At 52.1% G+C, this 27,207-nt stretch overlaps 1 protein-coding gene across 7 annotated transcripts in view; it reads right to left on the bottom strand.

The window, feature by feature from the left end:
• The window catches only part of AGPAT4 (1-acylglycerol-3-phosphate O-acyltransferase 4), a 122,312-nt gene that overhangs the window by 5,596 nt on the left and 89,509 nt on the right, over positions 1–27,207 (bottom strand). For all 7 annotated transcript variants that reach the window (XM_028103338.2, XM_028103340.2, XM_028103342.1 and 4 more), the window contains 5 exons: positions 26,074–26,243; positions 12,247–12,408; positions 9,384–9,537; positions 5,675–5,777; positions 3,053–3,128 (listed from right to left, as the gene is read on the bottom strand). In XM_028103338.2, the coding sequence (XP_027959139.1) occupies positions 3,053–3,128; positions 5,675–5,777; positions 9,384–9,537; positions 12,247–12,408; positions 26,074–26,243 (665 nt within the window). The remainder of the gene's footprint in view (positions 1–3,052; positions 3,129–5,674; positions 5,778–9,383; positions 9,538–12,246; positions 12,409–26,073; positions 26,244–27,207) is intronic.

Raw genomic sequence — 27,207 nt, 5'->3', positions numbered from 1 at the left:
TAACCAAAGCCCCGAGAGGCGGCACCAAAGGCCAGGCCATCCTCAAAGAGCTGGACCGGCTGGCTCCGCAAAATAAAATGTCTTTGCTAAGTCCCTGGGGGAGAGAGGAGGGAGGGAGGGGAAGAGGGAAGAGCAGAGAAGGAAAAGAGGGACAGGAAGTCAGAGCTGGCTCCTCTGTCAGCGGGCCGGGGCAGGAGGGACCCTTCAGAGGACAGCACTCCCCGTGCAGGCAGACCTCAGGCCGGAGCGTGTCGTGTGCGAAGGACTGCACCATGGGGCCAAGCCGGAGATCCTGCCGCCACTCCAAGGAGCAATGCCCTCGGGGTCCGTGCAGAAGCCATCGCCAGCGTGGAAAACCCTTCGTTCTTGTGCTTGAGACATTTCCTGCTGGCTTCTGCACCCCACACAGAGCAGCTCCCAACCGCGGCCCCCGTGGACCCTACACACCCACAGGACAGCTCGAACGCCGCTTCCTTCACCCGCTTTTCAGCGTGCACCATTAATGGCTAATTCCTCGTCCCTTCGGCAGACTTCAGACTGTCAGCCAGGGGAGTAAGGAAGTAACTTAAGTCAGAAATGAAAAGTCAGAATTGGTTCAAACAATATCAGGGGGTAATAACCATGATGGCTCGGGGGAAAAGCGATTTGGGTGCTGCCGTTGTCCCCAAAGAGATCACGCGAGGGCGTGGGTGGTTTCCCGGAGCCCCCACCCTGCAGCCAGCGGTGGTCCTGGATGCTGACAGGTCATCAGCGTTGTGCCTTTTCTAAATGCTAAATCTGTTCCACTTAAAGGATGGCCCCGTTTTCAGAGATGATGCCCTTCCTACTTGAGAGTGTCAAAATGGCAGTGGTAGATAGTGGATTTCTTTTTATGTTCCTGCCTGAACAGAAGGAAACGTTGCCACGTCCCTGTTTGGCCGCCCAGCACCCCCTCCCGCACTTTGCAGACACTTTACTTGTCCGTGAAAGCAAAGCCAGAGAATTGCTGCCCTGAAGTCGGCAGAACTGTCTTTCAACACCATACGTCTGAAAGGTGACGCTTAACACAGAACCCCACTTTGGCAAGCGAGGTGGGGCACCAGGATTTCTGGTACATAAAGTCCCAGGCCCATCGAGGCTCCTGAGGGGACAGGGCTGCCACAGAAACGACAGAATGCTGGGGTTCCTTCCCGTCTGTTCACAGTTCCTCTTGGAGGCACCGCTGACCCCTCCTGCTCACTGCTCAGGTGGTCCCTCTGGGGAAAAGGCCAGCCTCCCAAGTCTGCTCATAGACATGGCCCGTAGGGAGAGGGGAGCTGGGAGCTGGGCATGTCATTCTCTGGACCTCAGTTTCCCCATCACTAGCAATAAGGGCTTTGCACCAGATGATCATTTTGAGAACCCCTTCCAAACTGAACCCTATGATTTTAACGCATACGTAGTTTAGAGAAAAGCCTCCGGAGAGACCTCATCAGGAAGGAGTGGTGGCTCTTCACTGAACGCCCAAGTGGTTTGGGTCACACAATGGCCATCAAGTCTCCCACCTCAACGCAGCAGAGAACGGACCCATGGAGAAAAACCTCCTTTGCTTTGGTGGGTTTGAGGCCTGCGTTTGTTAGATTTGTTTATGTGGTTCTTCACGAAGGCATTCCTTTCCAACGCCTTAGCACATTTTTCTTCTCGCTAATAGTGACATGTTGTATACCGCCCAGATGATTAAACCAGAAAACGGCACAAGGAAAAATGCCGCCTCGTGCGTGAAACCAGAGGAAAAGAGTATATATCGTTTGCGTGTTCCTCTCAGGCCCAGGCCCAGTTTAAAGGCATCCGCAGTACATGTCCAAGCATGGGCCTGCAGGCCATGTGTCTGAGGCGGCCTCTTAGAAATACGCATTTCTAGGTCCCCTCGGACCTATGGGGTGAATCTTCGAGGCTGAGGGGGCTGCACGGTCCCCGCTCTGTGACAGGTCCCCGTGTACTGTTTGGAAGAGGAGACTGGATGCCTATCCCTATAACCCGTCCGGAAAAGACCCCAAAATGGCAAGTTATGCAAAAGTGACTTTTTGGGAACACAGGAGTGACTTCTTGCTGTGAGAGTATCAGGATCTTGATCACCAAACACCATATTTGTAAGAAATCTCTACTTAATCCGATGGTGGTAATCTGGGGGTCTTTGGGGCCAAAACACATTCTCAAAGGAAGGATTAGAATGCTTATCCAACTGGAGCGGACAGCCCATAAAGGTCCGTGTGATTATCTCCCTTAGGGGAGTGGGGAGAAAAAGACAGCATGTGCCAACCGGTCTGTATTTATGGAGTTCGGCACCAGGAAGTCAGTGTCCTACTCAGCGTCCTCGATTCTAGGCTGGTTTGGCCTTAAGATGTATGATGAATCAGAAGTAAGTCTCTATGGGCAGCGAGACTTGGTCATAAAAACGCCTTCCTCACTAGGTAGTTGCTAACCTTTTCTCCTTCAGAAGATCAAGCAATTAGGGCCTTAAGAATGCGACTCCCTCTGCCCCCTGCCCATGTGTCTGAGGAGAGAACCCAAAGAAAGGTAAGGCCCTGCTCAGAGAAAGGAAAGAAGGTGTGTGCGCGGCGGTGGGGCCTGGGGGTTGCTGAAGAGCTAGAGCACACCCAGGAGGTGGGGGGCACGGGGCCAGAGCAAACCCAGCAGAGGCGGAGTCTTGCCAGCCTCCATCTTGCTTGTGCTCGCGGTTTTGAGACCCTACAGGCAGCCACACTGTAGGTCCGAGGCCATCGGGATCATTCGCATCGCTGAAAGAACACTCTACCCCCCAAGAACCAGAGGCTACTTTTGCCAGGTAGACACGGGCTGCTGGGGGCCATCACTTCCTTTTCTGTCCACTACACCCAGCATCCTTCCCATGAAGCCCCCTTAAAACCCATTTTGCTATATTCTTCCCCCGCCCCCCGCCAAGTAGAGCATCAGCCCCAGCACGGCTGCTAACTGGGGTGTCGCCACTATCGGATCCTAGGGCCCCCACAGTGCACCCACAGCTGCACCTCGAAACGGGTCCTGGGTTCCCGCACAGCCACGCCACCGCACTGACCTTCTCCTGGTAGAGTTTGTGGAGCCAGGCCGAACACTCGTCCTCCTCTTCGGGGACTTCTTCTAGAGGAATCCGCCTGCAAAGCAGAGAGCAGCTGGTAGGGAGGCGGCCAGCGCTGGTGCCCCAACCACGGTTCATAACAATGCTGGACATCTCCAGGCTTTACTGAGGGAGCCTGGGTCTTGTGGATGTGCGGACGGCAATTCAATTGACAGGCAGAAATTCATACCCATTTTGGGGAGATCCGGCCCAGATGCAGTGCTGGTCCCTGAAGGAAGGGCCTGCTCCAGCAGGTTCGGGGACTCAGGCGGTGTCAGCCGAGGACTCCTGTCTCTCCCTATCCTCCCTCCGGACCTCACGGAGAGGCTCCAAACACCTGGGGTTTTGCCTCTCCGAGAGAGGGCAGTATTGCCCCATTTGCCACCTGTTATAATCCGACATACACAGAGTCTACACATAGCTGATCCCACGCTGGTGCTTCTCCCCGCGGGGTAATGACTTCATACAATGGTGAATGAAGTGTCTCCCACCCAGTGACTGCTTTGGCCTCTTGGACAGTGCGGAGGCTGATGTGCTGCAAGGGTCTCAACAAATAGAAGGCCGTGTATCTTGGGGAACATGGAGAAAGCAGGGGACCTGGTCAGGCCCCGTGGCCCTTTGCTCACCAGAAGTGGATGAGGTTCGAGGGTGGCTCTGGGGCCACCTGCCAAGAGCCCCCCTGAGCAAGGGGGGTGGTTCAGTGGACCACATTTCCTGTTACCCTATTGCAGATCTAGTTCTGTCTGTCCGCAGGTTGCTGGCTTTTGTGACCTCCAGGCATAGTTATTCACCCTGATGTTGTGCGCAGGAAATTCTGCGTCCCCCATGACAGCCATGGGTGGCTTCACGTCCCTCTCTGGCTCAGGACTACCTTAGTCATAAGGTACATTTTTAGGACGTATCCGTCACACTATAGCATGTTAAGAGAATGTGGGATTCCATCTTAGAGGTGGTATTGTACGGGGCTTAAGTTTTCACATGATGAAAAATCACCCCGTAAACTCCTCCACGTCCTCCCACGAATACCGACTCCTTCGCTCTTTCTGGCTCACTCTGGTTTGGAAACCAGATGTCTAACTGTGTTTCTTGAAAAAGGATAGGGAGCCTGCCTACTATTTATCTGGATAGTAGGCGTTTAAGGCCCTTTCGCTCTTTTCAAGAACTTCCTTGACATTCCTGCCCTTCCTGTTTTAATACTTTGCATTGAGGTAAAGCATGAGAAAGCCTGTACCCCTTTGAGGGGGTACCTGTGCCGTGAGGAGAAGTGTGTGCAGCGGCACAGTCTTGCCCTCAGGCCCGGAGAGCACCAGGTTCCGTGGGCCCACGTGGTATGGTTTCGGCTGTTTACACCTCATTCTTACATGTGCTCCGGAGAAGCAGTTACCTGAGAGGCGGCCTAGTGGGTACGATGATCTCGAATAGTGCTCCAGGTTTCCCCAGACACCTGGGGCCCAGCTGGCCACTGAGTGGGGCTCCTGCCAGGTGTCAATGGAGCTCAGGGGGCAAAGCCTCCTTTACTCCTGGGAGAAGGCCTCCCTCCGGAAGGTTGGTTTTCCTGCCCTCATCTGCCTTCAACTGCAGAATAAGGTAGACTGTCCGCTGTGGCATTAGGAAACAGGAATAATTAGGATGCTTCTTTCCTATTTGTAGGGGGGAGCCAAAGTCCTCTCCAGCTAGGAAGCTATTTAATTCAGGCTGTCAGTCCATCAAAACATCTCTCCTGGAAGGTCTGAGCCCTTCTTGCAGCCTTGTGGTGATGATCAGCCACTGAATTTACATCGTCCTGTGTTGTCATACTTTAGTATCTGTAAGGTCTTTTTAAAAAAGTAATCAGAACGTTCTAGAACACTTGGCTAGTTCTCCAAGAGCGGGCACGTCGGATCATCTTGGTTAGCCTTCTGGCAAGACAACCTAGTGCGAAGGAAACCAGTGCCATCCCTTAGCCCTGTCGTGCTGGGTTTTATGTGTGAGTCCCCGCTGTATTTTACTGTCTGCAGTATCTCTCAATTTTTTCCCGTTCATCTCGATGACATTGCAGAAGACCAGGGTGAGCCCCATTCTGTAAGCTGATACAGCGGGCCAAGAGAACGGGTTTGTCTAATACCTTGTGAAATCTTTTCAATAAAATCATAATAGCTTGGGATATAACACATAAGTAAGACACTGCTAAAATGTTCTCCATTTGTTTCCGGACCTCCCTATAAGTTAGTTATATGTGTTCTTATCTGTGTATATCTGTATGTAGCAGACACATCCTCCAAGAAAAGGGGTCAGTAAAATAATCTCTTCATACTCAGTCTCAAAATGACTCTAAAATACTATCTTCCATCTGTCCAACCTGAGCTCTATGATGAGTACGAGTTGGTCAGAGAGAATTAGAAAGTAGAGGCTTCCCTGATTATTGACATTAGCGCTGTGTGTCTTGAGTTCCTGATATAAATACAGACTGAAGTTCATTTCATTACACATGGCAGACAAGAAAACATGAAACAGACTTCCCTGGAAAGAGGTCTGTGGGCCATTTGTGATTTAATTACTTTGATGGGTGCTCTCTGTTTTGGAAAGGAAATAGAACCAACTTACCTGACATATAAATCAGCATGATATTTCTTCCCATTTAGGACCCCCAACAGTGTTGGATTTTCATTATTTCTGAAATTGAGTGTACAGTCATATACAGCTGAAACTATAAAAAAATAAAACAAATACAAAGCAGTATATAGCGTGTGAACCCAAGTTTGTTTTGTAGATACACACATTGGAAAACAATAATGAAATTTGCTAACTGGTTATCTCAGGATGGTAGGATGACTGGGTTCTTCCTCATGCTTTTCTATACCGTCCGAATGCCCTACATCGAACACACATCACCTTTTGTAGCCAGAAGAGCACACTACAACTCAGTAACTGAGAACAGAGTTATTACTGAGGTCAGAACAGTTCAAAGCAATACTGCAGTGCCCCGTCTAGAAGTTCTACAACAATATCTAGACAGGTATCAGTCATAAGATCAGTCAGTCTAGAGCATACTATCTAAGGATGCGTCTGAGTTCATGGCAGTATAACCATTTTACGAGTGTTTCTCCCCCTAGAGAAGTAACATGGCTACAAAACCAGAGTAAGATGCTGGAGACGTCTTAAGGACTTGAACTAGAGTCCATTGAAACGTGGCTAAGAAGCAAAGCATGTGTGATGTCAGTGCATCTGCCCAACAGTGAGCTGACCTGTCAGCATGGACTGCTGGGGCCACAGGGCCTGGCCCGGGCTCCGTAACTGCTCAGTGCGTGGAGGGATGCAGAATGCATGAAGGACCGTGAGTGAGCAGAAATACGGCGTGCAGACAGCAGACAGTAGGGACAGTAGAAAGAACACGAGTTTTGAAGTCGGCCTGGTGCCTGGGGGACCCTCTCTTGGACGTGCCACTCAGCCGCCCTGAACCTAGTTCCCCTGGAGAAGGGGACTCACAATGCCTTCCTCAAGGGCTTGTTGAGCTGGCCAAAATCTGCACTTCCCACGGGGCCTGGCACGCCGTGACAATAGATTGTGAGCCCAGTACTTTATGGAGAGCTTGGCATATGTGCAGTTACTATGCATAAAGCGGGTGGATGACAGGAGGGTCCTCTCGGTCTAGTTGGGCATACGGAAGAACCAAGATTCAAAAATCAGAAAACCACTGTCCATTTTCTTCCACCTGCTGCCTGGCCGCCAGCTGGGGTCTGCAGGAGGCGTGCTGGCAGCTCGTTAGTCTTAGGTGAGGGGGGGGGTCTCTCCTGCTGGCTCGCAGGAATGCCTGGGGGTAGCTCCCAACCCCCAGCAAGCTAGACCACCACGCCTTCCTGTCCTGGGCCTGGAGGCTGGCTGTCTCCCTGGTGGGGGGAGGCGTCACTCTCCATGCGCAGAGTGAGGCTGGTGGAGAACAACCTCCATGTTGCATTTGGCAGGCATTATAGTAAAAGGCACTCAGGCTGTATGTGGTGTGGCCGGTGGCGTCATAGGGTCTGAGAGCAAGAATGGGTCACGGGGCTCATGTAGTTCAGTGGGTTTCCAGCCTCCTTCCTTCGGACTGGCTCTTACACAGGAGCCTGATGTATATACAACAGAAGTGGGGTTACTTTGGTCAATCAAGGACCGGGGGTGGGGGGGCAGCCACAGGGGTTCCCCAGAGGACAGCCTAAAAACTAATGATTTGCACAATCCCCTCCTTTTCCAGAGGGGCAACCCCAAGAACAGTGTCTTGAAGTGATAAAATGGCCCAACGAAATCCACCTGCCTGCAAAGCCCCTGAGAAGGAGGGGAGCCCGAGAGCCCCTGCCCCCCTCGCCCCCCCCCAGAGGGCAGCCTGGGTATGAGCCCCAGCCTCGGTGTACTAGCTGAGCCACTCAAAGTCAGTTCCTTAAATTCTCTCTGAGCCCCAACTTCCTCATCTGTATATTGGAAGTAAAACAAAGTTTCCTTCATTGGATCTGGCCCGCACACTCTGGCCATGCCAGGTGGGACGAGCTAGCCCTGGGGGCGAATCCGAAGTGCCCTCGGAGCGCTGGCCCCTATTCCGGGGCAGGGGGCCACAGCCTGCCCGGCCGGGTGGCCTGGACTGCTGCGCCAGCCCGCCAAGCTCAGCCGCGGCCGGAACCCACGGGAAACCCAGACCCAGAAGCGGGGCACCCCCACCAGGGGGCGAGGGTGAGGCGAGCAGGCTCAGAGGGCGGCTCCTCCCCGAGGCCAACGTTTGACCGAATGTTAGAGAGTCAGGCCTCAGGCTGAGTCCTCTGCCTATTTTCTCCTGTAACCCTCTTTGCAGCTCTCAGAGTGTGGCGAGCTGCTGCGCCCAGGGTCACACAGCCGGCACTCGGGTCGGGTCTCCCGGCTCGTTCGGACCCCGCTGGGCGGTGCAGGAGGCAAGCGGCTGCGGCCTGGAAGGCCGGAAGAGGGACAGGCGACAGGCCGGCCAGCTCCGCCCGGGGTCCCTGGGGTCAGGTGGGCCAGGGGCCGCCGGGAGCTCCGTGACAGGCCGGTTCTATCTCCGGGGTGAATGCAGCGCGGACAGCTGGGAGGCCAAGCAGAGGGCGCTCAGGGCGGCAAGCTCCCGCGCGGGGGGCGGGGCTGCGGAGGACTTAGCAGGGTGGTGTCCGGGCGGGAGGCAACCTGGCTCAGCTGGGGCGGGGGGTGGACGGCGGGCGGGGCTGCAGGGCATGGCCGGGGGGGGGGGTATCTCGGGGCACCTGCGGGGTGGGGGCCCCCCTGCGGGCGTGCTACCCGGCGGGTTCACGGCCATGGGCTCGAGCAGGCCCAGAGGAGGTGGGTTTACACGCGGCCCCGCGTGCGGGCAGCGCCGCAGGAGACCCCCTCGCCCGCCGCTCAGATGCCTTGGCTCACAAAAGGGAGAGCAGACCTGGGGGTGCGAAGACAGACGACCATATGCGGACAGAAGCTGGGTGACCGGCTGCCCGACTCCCGCCAGGGCGGCGCCTGGCCCCGGGGTGGGGGGGGGGCGGGACGTGGGGACACCAGTGCGACCTGGGAGCTGCCCCGAGCCCAAGGCCCGCCGCCCTCCCGGCCTCCCCCCGGCCTCCCCCGGGCCTCGTGGGGCCAGAGGAAGGTGGGTGTTTGGGAGGAGGGCGAGCTGCCCGTGAGAACGAGGAGCAAAGCTCGCGCAGCCAGACCGAAGGGCCGAGGATTTAAGATGAGACAGAGCCCTGACAAGAGACTGAAAACAAAAGCTGCTGCTTTCTGATTCTCACCCACAGGGACCCAGGGCTCAGGGCTCCAGACTCAGGGGGTCAGCGGACACAGAGGGTAAGGTCACGGAGTTCATCAGCTGGAGGCAGCTGGGGCCAACCCATGGGCAAGAAATGCCAAACAAAGCAAAACGACGCCAAAACTCTGGGCTAAAGAGGTGTGGGGTCAGGCTGAACCCGGGGAGGGGAGGGAGGACCCAGGGGAGGGAGGACCCAAGGATTCCACAAGGTCACCACAGCCTTGCAGTTCCAGTGCTGAGCATTAGAGGGCAGTGTTTGCTAAGCGTGCGTGTGGGGGGGAGTGTGAGTGCCTGTGAGCGTGTGTGTGTGTGTGTGTGTGTGTGAGAGAGAGAGAGAGAGAGAGAGAGAGAGAGAGCGCGCGAGCGCCAGCAGGCAGCAGCCTGGACCCTAGCTAACCATCCTTTGTGCTCTGTTTGCCCTCCTAGCTACCAGCCACAATCAGCTGGGGAGGGCTGCCAGGGGAGAGCTATTCAGATCGGGGTGCTGGGGTGCGGTCTCCTGCTGCAGGGCGCGGGGGATACCGGGCTCTTCCTTACCTACATTTCTCAAACTCCTCACAGTGATGGCGAAGCCTTTGGTGCGTGGCAGCAGGTGGTACTTGAGGCTGGGCAGCCCCTTGGCTTGGGCCACCTGCATGCTGATCTGGTGCTTCTTCTCCGTGAACCGAGTGCCCTCGCAATGAATCAGGAACTGGAAGGAAAAGCACAACGGTCACACACAGCCCCCACACAGGGTCACACGCGGCCCTGGGTCACACCCATTCTGAGTCACATGTGCCATCCCCCATACACCACAGTCACATGCGGTCCCCCAGGAGCACTTATGGCCAGAGCAGGGATGGCCCCTGGCAGCTACGCCGGCCCCTGACCTCGGGGTGCAGCCCAGAGGCTGGCCTTCCCCTCTGTGCCCACAAGAGCTGTGGAGACAAAAGTTTGCCATCGGAGGATAGTAGAGAGTAGAGGAGTGAGTGTATGTGTGTGTGAGTCTGTATGTGTGTGTGTGTGAGCATGAGAAGAGCATCTGAATGTGAGTGTGACAAGAATAGCCTTGTGTGTGTGACAAGAGCATCCTGGTGTGTGTGTGACGAGAGCATCCTGAGTGTGTGTGTGACGAGAGCATCCTGGTGTGTGTGTGACGAGAACATCCTGGTGTGTATGTGACGAGAGCATCCTGGTGTGTGTGTGACAGCATCCTTAGTGTGTGTGTGACGAGAGCATCCTGGTGTGTGTGTGACGAGAGCATCCTGAGTGTGTGTGTGACGAGAGCATCCTGGTGTGTGTGTGACGAGAGCATCCTGAGTGTGTGTGTGACGAGAGCATCCTGAGTGTGTGTGTGACGAGAGCATCCTGGTGTGTGTGTGACGAGAACATCCTGGTGTGTATGTGACGAGAGCATCCTGGTGTGTGTGTGACAGCATCCTTAGTGTGTGTGTGACGAGAGCATCCTGGTGTGTGTGTGACGAGAGCATCCTGAGTGTGTGTGTGACGAGAGCATCCTGGTGTGTGTGTGACGAGAGCATCCTGAGTGTGTGTGTGACGAGAGCATCCTGAGTGTGTGTGTGACGAGAGCATCCTGGTGTGTGTGTGACGAGAACATCCTGGTGTGTATGTGACGAGAGCATCCTGGTGTGTGTGTGACAGCATCCTTAGTGTGTGTGTGACGAGAGCATCCTGGTGTGTGTGTGACGAGAGCATCCTGAGTGTGTGTGTGACGAGAGCATCCTGGTGTGTGTGTGACGAGAGCATCCTGAGTGTGTGTGTGACGAGAGCATCCTGGTGTGTGTGTGACGAGAACATCCTGGTGTGTATGTGACGAGAGCATCCTGGTGTGTGTGTGACAGCATCCTTAGTGTGTGTGTGACGAGAGCATCCTGGTGTGTGTGTGACGAGAGCATCCTTAGTGTGTGTGTGACGAGAGCATCCTGGTGTGTGTGTGACGAGAGCATCCTGAGTGTGTGTGTGACGAGAGCATCCTGGTGTGTGTGTGACGAGAGCATCCTGAGTGTGTGTGTGACGAGAGCATCCTGAGTGTGTGTGTGACGAGAGCATCCTGGTGTGTGTGTGACGAGAACATCCTGGTGTGTGTGTGACGAGAACATCCTGGTGTGTGTGTGACAAGAGCATCCTTAGTGTGTGTGTGACGAGAACATCCTGGTGTGTGTGTGACAAGAGCATCCTGGTGTGTGTGTGACAAGAGCATCCTTAGTGTGTGTGTGACGAGAGCATCCTGGTGTGTGTGTGACGAGAGCATCCTGAGTGTGTGTGTGACGAGAGCATCCTGGTGTGTGTGTGACGAGAACATCCTGGTGTGTGTGTGACGAGAGCATCCTGGTGTGTGTGTGACGAGAGCATCCTGAGTGTGTGTGTGACGAGAGCATCCTTAGTGTGTGTGTGACAAGAACATCCTGAGTGTGTGTGTGACGAGAGCATCCTGGTGTGTGTGTGACAAGAACATCCTGAGTGTGTGTGTGACAAGAGCATCCTGGTGTGTGTGTGACAAGAGCATCCTGGTGTGTGTGTGACAAGAACATCCTGAGTGTGTGTGTGACGAGAGCATCCTGGTGTGTGTGTGACGAGAGCATCCTGAGTGTGTGTGTGACGAGAGCATCCTGAGTGTGTGTGTGACAAGAACATCCTGAGTGTGTGTGTGACGAGAGCATCCTGGTGTGTGTGTGACGAGAACATCCTGAGTGTGTGTGTGACAAGAGCATCCTGGTGTGTGACGAGAGCATCCTGAGTGTGTGTGTGACAAGAGCATCCTGGTGTGTGTGTGACGAGAGCATCCTGGTGTGTGTGTGACAAGAACATCCTGAGTGTGTGTGTGACGAGAGCATCCTGGTGTGTGTGTGACGAGAGCATCCTGAGTGTGTGTGTGACGAGAGCATCCTGAGTGTGTGTGTGACAAGAACATCCTGAGTGTGTGTGTGACAAGAGCATCCTGGTGTGTGACGAGAGCATCCTGAGTGTGTGTGTGACAAGAGCATCCTGAGTGTGTGTGTGACGAGAGCATCCTGGTGTGTGTGTGACGAGAACATCCTGAGTGTGTGTGTGACAAGAGCATCCTGGTGTGTGACGAGAGCATCCTGAGTGTGTGTGTGACAAGAACATCCTGAGTGTGTGTGTGACAAGAGCATCCTGGTGTGTGACGAGAGCATCCTGAGTGTGTGTGTGACAAGAGCATCCTGGTGTGTGTGTGACGAGAGCATCCTGGTGTGTGTGTGACAAGAGTGCTCTTGAGGATTTATTTCTGCACCCGTTAGTTCAAACAGGAGGACCGGGTGGCGTGTGACAGTGGGGCCGGCCAGCCGGGCAGGTTGGCAGGACAGGCGTGAGGCATGTCAGGCTGCTCACGTGGCAGTGCTTTGGGGCTGGGGGCGTGGCTGCTCGGGGTCTGACGTACAAAATACTTCTCGGGGTAATCCCGGAGGCGCAGTAAGCTCTTTGAGACAGTCTTGCGGTCTTGTTCCCACTTGCGTGTGCAGAAGACCATCTCTGTGAAGTACCACATCCAGCCAATGATCGGGACGTAGGCCAGCTCCTTCTTGGCCAGGACTTTGGAGCCCTGAAACAGAGATGGGGGCCCAGGGTCACTTACAGAGATGTTACTAGAAAAAGAGGAGCGGAAATTCTCTCCAAAGGCCTAAGGGGATGGTTCCAGAGCACAAGGAAGCAAGAAGCCACTGACCCTGGAGCCTCCGCACCGGTCAGCCAGAGGCCAGGGTTGTGCTAACTCTGCGTGGTGGGGGGTGGGGAGGGGTTCTTCGTGGGGGTGGGCAGGCATCTGGGCGGCATCCAGAACAATGAGGGACGTTTAAGGGTCTCAGGGATGCTCAGGTCATTTTCCAAGCTGGTCAGGCAGTTATAACACCAAACTCTTTCTGTAGATCTCACTCAGTCCTCGGTCAAACGTAGTTCTGCCAGCAAGGCAGACATTATTCTCCTTTCACAGACTAGGAAATGGGGTCTGGAGGGTTCCCTGGGTCACAGGGCTGCACAGCGGGGGAGCCTGGAGTTGAGCTCGGGCCACCAGATCATGTTGGGGCTGTTCACCCATCCCCTCCCTGGCTCATCTCTAAGGCTGGCAGTGGGGCTGGACGCCCGCCTGAGACTGCCCGAGGCTGGCTCAAGATGCAGGGACTTGGCCCACCAACAGGCTGGCCCCTGGGGCTGCTCGGCATTGGCCCCTACCCAGCTGGGCCAGGCTCCACGGCCTGCGCCGGCCTGGAGAAGACCAGGGATCCGGGGCACTGGGGAGGCGGGGGGGGCAGGAGAGACCCAAAAACTGCTTTTCATCTAGTGGGTTGGGCTCTATATTTTTCACCCTGAATTTTGGAATTGGCCAAGATACTCTCTGAGATGGCTGTCATTGGTCGACGGTGCAGGTGACAGGGGCAGTGATCTGGACCGTCAGGCAAGCTTAGCTGATGCTCTTGGCGACAACTGTCTAAGTTAGGCCCTGAACCTAGGAGGCCTGTCGCGTCCGCAGCAACGACGCAGCTGCAGCTCGGTGAAGAGCGACGGGCCGCACCCCTAGCCACCTGCACGACTGCGCGGAATGGAGAAAGGCATGAATGACCGCTTGCTCCCTTTATGTTAAAAAACCCCAACAATAAACATCTTCCGCCGCGCTGGGAAAGACAAAGCAAAGACACCTTTCAGGTTTAGTGTCTCCGTGTTTTGATGGGTTTTGTTTCTGTTATTCCCACAGACCCAGCAAATTCTCTCTCGAAGAGAACCAAGCCATCAAATCCGGGGCCTGACCCCAGAGGACCTGGAGGCCAGTCCCCGTGGGTTCGAGACCTCGCCGTACCTGGGGGGAGGGCTTCCTGCGTGCCAGGCACAGGCGATGCACGTGTATAAATTCTATTCCATTTGAAATCAAAAGGACTAGATACCCCCATTTTATAGATAATCAAACTGAAGCTCGGAGATGTTAAGTAACTTGCCCAGAATCACGGAGCTGACAGCTGGGGAAGCGGAGACTTTCGGCCAGGTGGCCTGCCGCAGGGCACAGTCCATGAGAAACGTTCACGCCTACCAAGGCATGGGGCCAGACATGGAGGGCCGCCTACCCAACAGCCACTGTCCCCTCCTCTTTCTCTTGCAGCCTGTGTTCCATTCCAAAGGCAACATGCTCGGGCTCTGGGGGGTAACCATGAGCGACGTCAACCCAGCCTGGGGTCCCCCGGGCCCCTTAGCCTAGTGTGGGCCTCTGACCCAGTTCTGCTGAGATGGCTCAGGGGTCTGCTAGGGTGCACGGGTTCTGGGGCTTCTGGGAAGATTTTGCTCCACGACAAAAAGAGAGACGGCCAGGAGGTCCGGCCATTTTTTTCTGCCATGAACATGGTTGCTGAGTGTGTCACGGCTTTGACATCACCCTGAGACAACAGGCTAGAAATGCTGAGGCCACTGGAGCCACCGCGCCAACCCGGGAGGTATCTGGCTACACTATCATCTGAGGAACAGAATGTCTTCATGGCCCAAGCCCCGGGGTCAGGGTTTCTGTCCATCTTGAGCTGACGAAGGCCTGTGACAGAGCATCAATCACTTCACTCCTAGAAAACTTTTTGCTTTTCAACATGGTGTTACTTTAAATCCTCAAAGCATGAACTAATTATTCTGACTGGTGCTTTCTTGTGCTAAGTGAGAAGGCAGTGCCTGTCACTCAGAACACAAAACCAAACTGCCTGGGGCATCACCACTCTGCCCATAGGAGCCATTGAAAAGCCTATCAGCGTGTGTCCACTGCCAGGTTTCAGGTCGTGCAGGAGGCCCCTTCGGCCTTCCCTCAACCCCCTCCTCTTGTCAGCAGGGATGTCCTCATGCTCTCTGCTTCTGAGCCTCAGTTAACTCCTTACTCACGGCTTGTGAGATGAAAACAAGATAGAAAATCCTCACCAATGATCTCAATTTACCTTCTCAGTAGGTTAGGACTATGTATAAAAATTACATATATATTCCTGAACTCATTCCAAAAATACTTTGCGGCAACATGAAGGGATTCTAAAAGATGATCTGTTCTATAACCAAGAAGGGAATCATAAACTGTAAGGTAGCAGCCACTGGGGGTCTAGGAAGGTGAGTGGCCCCGTGCGGTCAATCCTAGCTGTCTGGTGGGGAAAGTACTCTCATGGGTATTTCCTATTAATGGAACCATCCCACCAGACCCACATGGGTCTTAGTGGTTGGCTTTTGATAACCTAATGCTAAGAGGAAATGGAACTTTGACAGTGATGTGGGATCTATGTGTAGACCAAAGAGATGAGCTCAAGAGCCTACATGTCCATCGCTGTCTTACTGTGTTGGAGGGAGCGCTGCAAATCATCTAAATGCCCCTCAGGAGAAGAGCTCAATGAATTAGAGTACATACGACAGACCGTGCATGCAGTACACAATGTGATACTACAGAGCAGTTACTGTAGCCTGTGAGCCAAAGCAGCTCCACCACCTGTTTTTATAAATAAAGTTTTATTGGAACACAGCCACTCTCTTTCGGGTACACACTGCCGATGGTTACTTTTACGCTGCAACAGCTGAGCTGAATAGTTGTGACCGAAGCAATATGGCCCACAAAGCCGAAAATATTCCCTATCCTGCCAGTGACAAAGTTTGTCAACCTTTGATTTAGAGCCACTAAAATTTGTTTCCTACAAATATTTAATAGCTGGGGAAATGCTTATTATATAAAACTAAATTTTTAAAAGGTCTGGAATCAAAGCTGAGTCTAGAGTCTGACTATGACTACATGAAGAAAGAAAAACAGGAAAAAGCAGCTCTGGGTGAGTGGTCAAATAAGAAGCGATTTTTTTTAAATTTTATTAGATTTTCCTGTTTTTTATCAACAAAATATTTTGCAGCGTTCCTCTAACAATGCCCCTTTTAAGAAGTAGTTGACAGCACATTTCAACCATTTGCTTCTGGAACATGAGTAAGACTGGATCAAAACAGCCTATTTGATGATGATGATCAAAAGGAACAGAGGAGATATTTCTGTTTTTATGTTGAATTAATACATCTTTCAACTTTAAAGTTCTGGATGTTATCATTAGGCCTAGACCTTGATGTTGACTATGTTTATTTGATATAAGAAATGTTTTAAAATATTAAGGTAGAAACTTTTGCCTTTCAAATAAAAGATACTTTACTTGATATCTTTTCCTCAGCAAGGATAACAGGATTTGGAAAGCTTTGAAATCAGTCCCGATTTTGATCAGGCTCTACCACGGCCCAGCTGTGTGACTTTGGTCTAGAGACTTAACCTTCCCGAGCCTCAATTTTCCCAGCTGTACTATGAGGAAAGGAATACTTACCTCAAAGTGTTGCTGTAAAGATTTAATAACATATGGGAACGTACACAAAAGTGTGGAGTTGGGAACCTGACAGCAGGTGTTCAATAACGTATAGCTATTATTACTACCACAGAGTAAGCACAGGGGCTAAATGTCCCTTTCAATTCAGCCCATTTCCTAAACCATGCTTTAGCATATGGTGATAACAAAGGTTTGCAGGTATTCCAGCACTGCCTGACAGGCAGTGTGCTGAGAGATTTACAGGAGTTCACTCACTTAAGACCAACAGACTAGAAACTTACTACTCAAATATGCTTACAGTCCTCCAGGAAACTCAATCTGCCATCAATATCATGACCCTTCCAGGCCAAGTAAGGGTTTCTATATGTGGATGGTAATGTCTTCAGGAAAGAATGTATAAAAACAGTTATCAATTTCATTTATTCTGGATTTATTTTGAGGGTAGATCTGAGAGGACTGACTACAGGCCCATCTAGACATTGGCATGTCTGGAAAATAAAAAATGTTCATAGGAAATGCAACTTCCTATGAGGAATCCACAACTGCAAGGACCTGGCCATTGCTGGTAGTTGTTGGGAGTTGCTGACATGGTATCACATTCTACAGTTAAAAGTTTATAAAACTTTTGAGTGTGTGTGTGTGTGTGTGTGTGTGTGTGTGTGTGTGTGAGGTATGTGTGTGTGAGGTATGTGTGTGTGAGAGCTAGTATCTGTGGAGAGTGTGTATGTGTGTGTGATTGTGTGAGAAAGTGTCTATGAGAGAATTTTATGTGTAGAAAGTGTGTGATTGAGTGTGTATGAGTGTGTGTGTGAGAGGGAGTGTGTGTGATAGACTGTGTGTGTGAGTATGTGTGTATGTGTGTGAGAGAATGAGTATGTGAGAGAGTGTGTGGGAGAGAGACCATATGTGTGTAAAAAGAGACTGTGAGTGTGAAAGAGGGTGAGTGTGTATGTGAGAGGGTGTCTGTGCATGAAAGAGACTGTGTGTGTGGAGAGAGTTTGTGTGAGAGACTGTGAGAGTGAGTGTGTATGTGTGAGACTGTGTGTGTAGACAGACTTGAGAGTGTGTATGTGAGAGTGTTTGTGTGAGAGAAAGTGTGTGTGTGGAGAGAGTGTATGAGAGACTGTGTGTGGCGAGAGAAGGTGTGTATGTGTAGAGGGTGTGTGTATGAGAGAGAAAGGGTGTGTGTGTGTAAGAGAGCGAGGGAGAGAGCTATCTTACCACAGTTACCTGATCAATCTAACTGAGCAGCCCGTAACCATAGTTGGGACCACGCAGTTGCTCAGGGAGACAGCAAACCCCATGAACCCTCCAACACCCCATGAACCCCTTCAGCACCTCCAACCAACTGGTCAACCCCTGTGCAGAGACCACATGTACTAATAGTGCTAAAAGAACTGCTTTGAAGATGCGCTGAGATCCAGTACATTGCAACCCTGAGATTATGTGGCTCTCCCCTCACTTGGCCTTTGTGATGAAAAATGAACAGAATCAGGACTTTCTAGTTAAGGTTTTTCTCCAACATGGCCACCTGCTGGCTGATCAAATGAAAATGTTTAGTGTTGAGGCTGGGTTTGTAGGACGGTTGGAACGGGGAGGGCATCCTGTTCAGCCACCTTTCGGTGATTCCCCCACCTCCTCTGACCACTCCATAGGCGCTGACAGAAAACACAATTGGGTTCTAACATTGGTCAGTAGGTTGGCCCCTTGTCAACATGCTGCTTGCACGAATATCTTTCTGGCCTCCAAACACATGGCCATTCCTCAAGGTTTACCAGTACGGTCACAGTTAGTCATTTGGATTCACCCAAGGTCATTTATTTCTACTAAATATAAAATACCTGAATGGGATCTCTTAAGTGGAACTCTGAAAGCAGACTAAAACATCCACACTTTAACCCTCTGAAATTTTTTCTCGTCTATGAGCTAAGCCCCATCACTGTAGAGGACTAGCAAGTCAGCCAACAGCTCAGCCTCTGTTATTGATGTGTGATATTGTGAACTTTAACGGCAAGACTGTTCTGTCCATGCAACAAGTGTTTGTTAAATACCTCCTTTTTATGTATTTTTTTAAAGATTTTATTTATTTATTTGACAGAGAGAGACACAGCGAGAGAGGGAACACAAGCAGGGGGAGTGGGAGGGGGGAAGCAGGCTTCCCGCCAAGCAGGGAGCCTGATGTGGGGCTCGATCCCAGGACCCTGGGATCACGACCTGAGCCGAAGGCAGACGCTTAACAACTGAGCCACCCAGGCGCCCCTGTTAAATACCTCCTTTGTGCCAGGCACTGGGCCAGGTGGGGACACCAAAGGGAAGGTGATTATCCGTGGCCTCGAGATGCACAGTCTAGTGGGAAGAGAGAAACAGAAAGCTACCAATGTCTGTGTTACTTCGGCCACTGAACTCTGTAAGTTGTTGAACTGACATGCTCTCTGGCAAACGAGGTGGGGTACAAGCCTGGACAAGATGGGGCTGCAATGTGTCTCTGAAATGTAAGTCCCTTACCACAGTAAAAGGCAGGAGATAAGACTGGAGCTCAAAAATCACGCGTTAGGCGCATGCGCACATGTCAAAAGGTGAGACTCTATTTGTGCCAGTGAGAGTAACATATATGTGGCCTAAATCTGCGAATACACATCCTTTCTCTTGCTGCCTGTGTCCCTTCTCTAATGATAAAAAAGAAAATGCTGGGGCCTTACACTACCAGAAAAATCTCAAGAGAGTCGGAAAACAAAATGAACACTGTGCCACAATTAGTCGCAGCCACTGGGGAAACGCATGAAACAAACATGAAACAAAAGCACTCTCTGAGACTTCATCTCTCTTTGACTGCAAATAAATGTGTATCATTTATCCAGGTGGAGTAGAGCGCTCCCAGCTCCCGGACTCTCGATAGCCTCTTCCCCCCACCCAAGTCTCTGTCCCTCCCCTGACCAAAACCCGCAACTCTGAAGGTCTGCTGAGGCTTGTGTGAAGAGGAGGGAGGAAGCCCGATGTATTGCCGCTTTAAGCAAGTCTGGATTTACGATCTGTTGGTGTAATCCAGCCCTGGCTTGTTAAAAGACATTGCCAGAGGATCCTGCTTAATAAAAAAGAAGACCGGGGCACGGGGTGGCTCAGTGGGTAAGCATCCGACTTGATGTCGGCTCCGGTGGTGATTGGGCTCGGCGCCCCGGGATGGAGCCCCACGGTGGGCGGGAGTCCGCTTGTCCCTTTCCCTCTGCTCCTTCTTGCACTCTCTCCCTCTCGCAAATAAATAAACAAAATTTTTAAAAAGATTAAAAAGGACTTGGTGTGTCTAACTCAGCACTACACTTTTCAAAACAAACTGTACACTAACATTTCCAGGGACGTATTGAGTTATGAACTCAAGGTGCATCTCTACTTCCGTTGAGCTACTGATCTCTTTCCTTGGCCGGTGCTGCACCTGGCTGCCTGAGTTGTAAGGGACCTCACCTCCTCCCCATTCTCTCGGCTTCCTTACCTGGGTAATAGCGGGTCCCAGCAGGCCTGGCCCAGCGGGTGAATACTTGGGAGGCCCACAGTGGTGTCCCCTCCCCGCCAACTCTTGGTGCAGTGGGTGGTGCCGGAGTACAATATGGATGACGTTGATTAAGCCATTGAGGGTGGGGTGGGCGAGCATGTTTCCCACACACCCATATGGTGCTGGCATTGAGGGTGATGCAAACCCACCTAATGGAGATGATGAACCAGAGCTGCAGGTATATCTGATGGAAAAGAAAACATAAGACACTTCTCCACATCTAGGGACGCCTGGGTGGCTCAGTTGGTGAAGTGTCTGCCTTGGGCTCAGGGCGTGACCCTGGAGTCCTGGGATCGAGCCCCATGTCAGGCTCCCTGCTCAGCGGGGAGTCTGCTTCTCCCTCTGCCTCTGCCGCCCCTCCCCGTCCATGCTCGTTCTCTCTCTCTCTCTCTCGAATAAATAAATAAAATCTTTTAAAAAAGAAAAGCAGTTCTCCACATCTAAAAACTCATCTCTCTGTGGCCAATGGGAACTTGACAAACGTGTATGAAGAAACCTCGATAGCGCGAATACAAGCACACTTTGCATTGCATAAAAATGATGGGGGAATGTCAGTCGCATGGGGATCTAGCTCCGCTTAAATCCCACTTAGTAAAACATTTGCTCTCTCTTGTCTTCCATACCTTATCCTATTTTTCATAATAAGAAAACACTCAGTGCAGGGGAACTAATTAGGGTCAAGGAAACTAAGCATTATTGCATGCCTACTTTGTGTAAGGCACTTGAACTAGGTATTTTCTTATATTCATTAAACAAGCACATATATTCAGTAAGCCCTATATATTTACTAAGCCCTTACAACATCATGAAATGGGAATTATTAACTGAGGTTCAGAAAAGTCAGATAACCTTCCCAAGGTCACACAAATGCAGGAGCCAGGGTTCAAGTCCGCATCTGTGGGACTCTTAAGACATCGTTTTTTTTTTTTTTTTTGGCCTGCACATCTCTCTCTCTCCTGCCACCCTTAGGAGAGAATTGTTCTGGAGTAAGTAGAAGGGAAAAGAAAGAATTGCTCTTGATATCTGACCCAGAACGCATAGATTCACCCTTCCGACCATCCATCCGCTTTGCTGCTAAGTTTTACATGTTCAAAAACAAGACAGAGGAAACCCACCATTTGGGGGGATGTTATAACTGAGGGAGGTTTATAGGAAATCACATTCGTGTAGACTTTCTAAACAACTCTGCACTGACATTTTCCCTGCAGAAAACCTTTAGAGAGAAAATGATCCTTTCACAATCAAACTTGAAGAAATGCTGGTTTTCAGACATGCGTCACCTTTCACAGAAAGAACCGTATTTAACGTTAAGAACCAGAAGCGTCTTGGCAAAATTAAATCAGAACACCAGCGGGTGTTCTGTTCTAGTTTTAGCTCCTGGGTGCTTTTCTGGGGGTTTATGGCATCTGCGGTTCGTTTTACTGAGAGCCCAGGAGAGTTCAGCAAAACAGCGGCAGCCCACACCCCGCGGTAAGTCTGAAATCAGCCCACGGTGACCTTGAGTTGGGGGCCGGTGAGTGAGCGGGATGGTGGAGTGAGTGGGATGGTGAAGTGAGTGTGCACCCTGGCCAGGCCCAAACAGGGAGGAGCCTGTCAGTGCAGCCCAGGAGCATGGCACCCGCCCGCTTGCTCACGGAGGGGCACGTCACCCACGGTCTCTCCCTTGAGGCACCTCCTCACCTCTGTCCAGTGCGTGATAATCATCCCTTCACCTCAGTCTCCTACTGTTCCTAAAATCATGCTCTTGAGGCCTCGTTCCAATGTTACCACCTTCTAGAAGTTTCCTGTGTCCCCCGGGGCCAACAGTCCATGTGCTTGTAAGCACGAAAATGTTCCACCAGTTGTGAAACTATTGAAATTCCTCCCCCAATTTGGTAAACAGAGCTGCCTCAAACACCAATATTCCACCTCTACCACAGTGACCCCAGCCCTCCGGGCCCTCCCCAGCTAACAAAGGGGGGACACTGGGAATGACAGGCCCCCCAGGATGGTGCCGAAGGGCTGACTGGTCTGTGGTTAAGTAAGTTGGCTGTCGCCCCAAGTGAGCACGGCCAGCCCTATGTCCTTGCTCTCTTACCTCGAGGGCAACCTCAGGAAGGACCCTCGGCAGGACCCCCAGCTGAGCCGTGCCTGGATCCCGGACCACACAAACCGAGGTAAGGCCTGTTGTTGGCTTAAGCGGCTCTGTTCTGTGGCTTGTCACACCACCATAGATATAACCAACAGTGGGACAAGCCACAGGACAGAGCCGATCTGAAAAGAAATACCCCAGGAGGCCTCCAGGTCAACCTCCAGGCCACACCCACCCAGCAGGCAAACATTGACCCTACCGGCTACTGTGTACGGAGCGCTTAACAGGGGCCTGGTGTTGCTGGAAGACCCGACAAACGTGATCGTGGGTAGCCTGCCGTAACCTGACGGGGCCACTGTGGAGTGATGCGTATGTATTTTACTTGGACAGAAAGATAGGTAAACAGGTACCGGAAGCTTCGGAAGCCCTGAGCCTCTGCACTGCACACCACAGTTTGTGGGGCACTTTAGAAACACGCACTCTCAACTGTCCACAGGCCGTGCCCCTCCCCAGGGAGGAAAGAGTCCGTGTGTTCCTTGAAGGTCATAACCAGAGCCTTTGGCGCCCTGGGAACCAGGGCCCCTGAAATGACCTCAGATGTCTGTAAAAGGTTAAGACCTTTTTCTCCTTTTTAAGAAAATCCCATCACTTTTCCCCCAAAACCAATTTCACATTTAATTACCCCATTCTTAAGAATTTCGGCAAATTTCACTTGCTTCAGTTTAAACTCACTTCCTCTCAGGCTGTTACCTGTGTGGGTGCAAACTGCCCCGTCAGGGACCTTCTCCTTGACCCTTCTCCTCTAAGAAACAAGCTCCCCAGACTCCAGAGGGATCTCAACGTCATGCGTTATTTTTTTAAAAGAGATCAATCAGGTGCCTTTTCTTTGAAGGTGATTTAAGACCAAAGGTACTGCTGAGCAATTAATATAACAAAGCTGCTGCTTTGTGTCCTCCTAAGAGTGGCGGGAAGAAACGCGCCACCTGGGAAGGGGGCCGAGCCGCTCACCTGGCACGCTGGCCTCCGGCTGGACCTCAGCCTCTGGAGCAGCGAGCGGGGATGGGAACTGTTCCCTGCTTCGGGGACAGGCCATTCCTCTGGGGAGAGAATCTGGCAGCTTCCCTCCGAGTCGGCCCAGCCCCCGACCTCGACAAAGCTCACCGGCGTCTCCCTCGTCCCCTCCTGGCAGCCGCTCTTGGCCAGCATGAGGCGTCCTTTAGAATGTGCGGCCATGGCACCGGCTGGTGCGCGGCGCTCGGCGGACAGGGGAAGGTGGCCACCTCCTGTCCCTGTCTGGACCCTCCCTCCTGTCCTGGTGGGGACTCCGGGGGTCCAGGAGGCACATAAGCAAGAATCCGGAAAACCAGAGGCCTAAACCTCCAAACTTCTAGAACAGTCTCAGATGGCAGTGCTCACAGCCCTTCACCGGCAACCCTGGCTGCTCGGTTTTCTATAGTAAGAAAGGCAATCGGGTGACCATGGTGTTCATTTACGGATCAGAGCTGGAAGTGAAACGTCTCCGTGCTGTCGGCCGGACGGCTGTCCTGTCAGTAACCTTCGGCCATCAGCAGTCTTAGCGCTGTGCTCACTGTGAACCCATCAAGGACTCCAAAGTCTCTGACCTGAAACCCTAAATGACATAGACGTAGCGTTCCTGCTCCATGAAAGCATCTTCATCTCTGGAGGGCTGCCCGCCCTCTCCTGCCCTGGGAGCCTCTCCTGGCCTGGGAGCCTCTGCTGACCTAAGACATTCTCCTGGCCTGGAACCCTCTCCTGGCCTGGGACACTCTCCGGGCCTGGGACCCTCTCCTGGCCTGGGAGCCTCTCCTGGCCTGGGACCGTCTCCTGGCCTGGGACCCTCTCCTGGCCTGGGAGCCTCTCCTGCCCTGGTACCGTCTCCTAGCCTGCGACCCTCTCCTTGCCTGGGACCCTCTCCTGGCCTGGGACTCTCTCCTGACCTGGGACCCTCTCCATGTTACTTTTGCTGGGAGCACATCACAAATGCGCACTCTTTCTGTTTGTGTCTGGTTCCGCACGGCTGCGTGCCTCTGTGAGCTTCTGTTTTGCCTTTGCTCTGTTAGTTCCTGCCAGATCCCTCCCTGACCCATTGAAGACACTGACAGCTCTCACTCCTCAGTATGAGCTCCACGCAGACCACGAGCCAGGAGCGAATGGGAAGCCTGGGGCTTGTCCCAGTTGGCCCTGGTCATTTTCTGACGCAAAGGCTCTGCGGCCCCACAGGCCCCGCAGCTTTTCCTCCAGACGCCGCCCAGGGCTAAGGAGCAAAGCATTGAAATCAGACTTACTAGTTACTATCCTGGAACCAATGATTTAGCCAAACGGAGGCTCTGGGAGTTTACTGATGGCGTGTCAATAATAACAATGCGATAAGAATTAGGAAGAGTGTAAATGCAGTGAACGGCACCTAGAAAGAGCTTGTGGTCATCAAGCTACCAGGAGCACAACGTGAAGGGGACAGTGACCACAGATCCAGCACGCCTGCTATACCACAGGGCCTGGGAGCCTCTCCTGGCCTGGGACCGTCTCCTGGATGTGCGTTCACATTCAGAGACTGGCTCCCTCCCAAAGCCACGTGGGAAGTCCGGGAAACACCCCCTATCCCTCCAGCACACGGGGAGAACCAGGGCTAGGGGCACGGGGGCACGCCGGGAGGTCTAGCTCTAAGGCAGGAGAATGGATGTCCGAGCAGTCAGCGTGCAGCAAAGACGCTAAGTACCCTTTCTCCCAAGACAGGAGAGGGACCTGGTCACGATCATCCACATCCACGATGGGGTTGGGATGGTGACATTTTAGGTGGTTGTCTCCTCTCGCAGAGAATAACACCACAAAACTGTACCTGAGATCTCTGCCCAGGGTCTCTAAAACGGAGAAAGGGAGATGTTAGAATGTTCCATCTTGTTCCTGAAAATACATTTAGTGCACATGTGCACACAGATACTGGAACTGGAAGAATAATAGGGAAACAAAGAAGACACTGTTGGCAGGAGGGCCTGTTGCTTTCCTAGAAATCCTTTCAGTGATTCACCCACAGGCAACGCAGCTTTCTAGAAGTCTCGAGGCAGCAACAGTGATGGAGCTCACTGTTTCTATCTCTTGAAAAATGGCTAACGACCTCACTTGCCTTTTGATAGTTTAACTGCATCATAACGAGCATCCTTTGTCCCAGAGATGCGAACAGGACGTGGTTCTAAGCACATTTCCTTCTCTCTCCTTTTGCCCCCAATTTAAAGGTGCATAAATGTTTAAAAGCAGATACAAAATGTGCCCCACGCTATATAGTCCTCCTTCACCCAGGGTCTTTCCAAAAAGGCCGAGTCAAAGGGGCCCCCAAGTGCTGCTGGCCACTCTGAGACCCCCCAGGGACTGGGCCCACGGAGCCCCGCCGGGGACTCTGTCATCCCAGCTCCTCTCCCGGCCTTCCGTCTCCTCCACTCTGAACACTGTCATTTGGGCCACCTGGTCCGCCAAGAACAATGTGATGTGAGCAGATACCCCGGCTGTCTGCAGCGGTGCCTCCCAGGTGCCAAACATGATCCTCGAGTTCTGGCGCAAGCTGTCGCAGCCCTTCCCCGCCCCCGGGCCAGTACATGTTGTAACCCCTGTCGCGACAGCTCAGCACCGAGACAGCTTCAATTCGGTTATGTGATACAGGCATGACCGAGACACACTTCGACATTTTCAAGGTGACAAAAGTCAGCTAAGAAAGCCCAGCCCCAAAGGCATGCAAGAAGTCAAACCAGTTGGAGGATATAGAAGAAGTTCATGGTTATTCTGAATTCTGCCACCGAAACTCTCTAGCTTGGGGATTCCACATTCTTAAGCCCACAAAGATGACAAGGCAGGGGTGAGCACTGTCCGTGAGCCAGGAGAGCAGGAGAGCATGGAGATGAAGGACGTCAAGTGGCCTCACACCACGAGTCCAAATCCAAATTTACATCCTAGCCGTGGGACCTTGAGCACGTTATTTAAACCCTCTATAACTCAGTTTTTTTAAAAAGGGAAGACATATATCATCGATTCATAAATGTCTCCGTAAGGAATCAATAAACGAATTGTGTGTAACGTATCTAGCACATAATAATCGCTGAATCAATATCATTAGTGCTCATTAGAAGACGTGCATCTTGATTCCAAGCAGGAATGAAAAGCAATTGGTGAAGAACAATTCATCCGGTAGAAGCCGTGAACGCCTCTGTTATCCTGCATGATTGAGAGCAAAAAGGCAAGTCATAGTGGTGAACCGGGGAAATGTGCGAGGGGGGAAATATGAATCCGACTTACCCCTAACACCCCAAAGCGTTCGGCCAGGCTCCAACCACAGAGAAAGTCAATCTCAAACTTGTGGTTCAGAACCACGATGGCATTTTCCTTTCCATACTTGGAGTAGGCCTGGGGGTCTGTGTGGATGACGCACTCCGTGCCCGACCACCACTCCAGCAACATCACCAGCTCTGGAACAAACCGTAACAACAGACAGACGTTTATTTCACGCATCCGTGGTGACCAAGGCTCGGTTCTGCTGGGTTGAGCCGGAGCAAGGCTCTCCCCTCCCGGCTGGGGCAGAAAGCAACTTCTAGGGGTCAAGTTCTGGATCATTTCCGCCCCGCCCCATCCCTGACATGGTTTAGAAGCAGAAGGAAAATGAGAAAGACTCCACCACAGTGTCCAGGGAAGGAGAGGAAGCTTTGAGAAGGCAAATGACTTGCATTCCTTGATTAAGTGCCTTGGGGAGAAGTCAATCAGAAAGCCTGAATCCATCAAGAATGCGTGCCCTCGTGTTCACAGCGCTCTGAGAGGTGGCACGAGACCATGCCCAGAATTCTGAAGATCCTGGGAAGTGACTAATCAGGATACTTATAAACTCCATCAGAGAACACTAAATACCTCATTTCTCTCTCTCATTCATGATGGTTGTATGCACCCAAAATAATGAAGACCCAGGGTGTGAGGAAGCGAGGTTACATGAGAGCCATTATACTGCGGGCCTAAGTGAAACTTAAAATACTCTGTAGGAGCTTGTGAAAAAAGAAGTCCAACTTCACTTTATTCTTCAGTGATGGCTTTAATCCCGGTGCCCCATTCCCAACCTGGTTGCTTCAGGAAACGCCTATCTATATGGTAGAAATTGTCCAGAAAAAGAGTTGCATGTTGGTGTAAAAACTGTATCTATATAGCAGGTTTAAAGAGAATTTGGAAAGCTGAAGGTGTTTGGCAGGTGAATGGGTGGGTGCGTGAGGCCTTTGCCAAGGTCGTAGCCCTGTTTATCGCCGATTAGTGGGGTATGCATTTAGCAGAGGACTCACTCGCCACCCACCCCTACACACACACACGCACACACGCACACGCAGACGAGCAGGTGCAATCTTGACTCCAGGCAAACCTATGTTTTAAAACCTTTCTCCCTGAGGTTGGAAA

Source organism: Eumetopias jubatus, unplaced genomic scaffold, assembly GCF_037043125.1.
Source record: "Eumetopias jubatus isolate StellerSeaLion01/CBP00866 unplaced genomic scaffold, mEumJub1_p1.0 scaffold_6, whole genome shotgun sequence".
Classification (NCBI taxonomy): Eukaryota; Metazoa; Chordata; class Mammalia; order Carnivora; family Otariidae; genus Eumetopias; species Eumetopias jubatus.
Note: the sequence above shows the minus strand (reverse complement) of the source record. Positions and strands in the feature narration are given on the sequence as shown.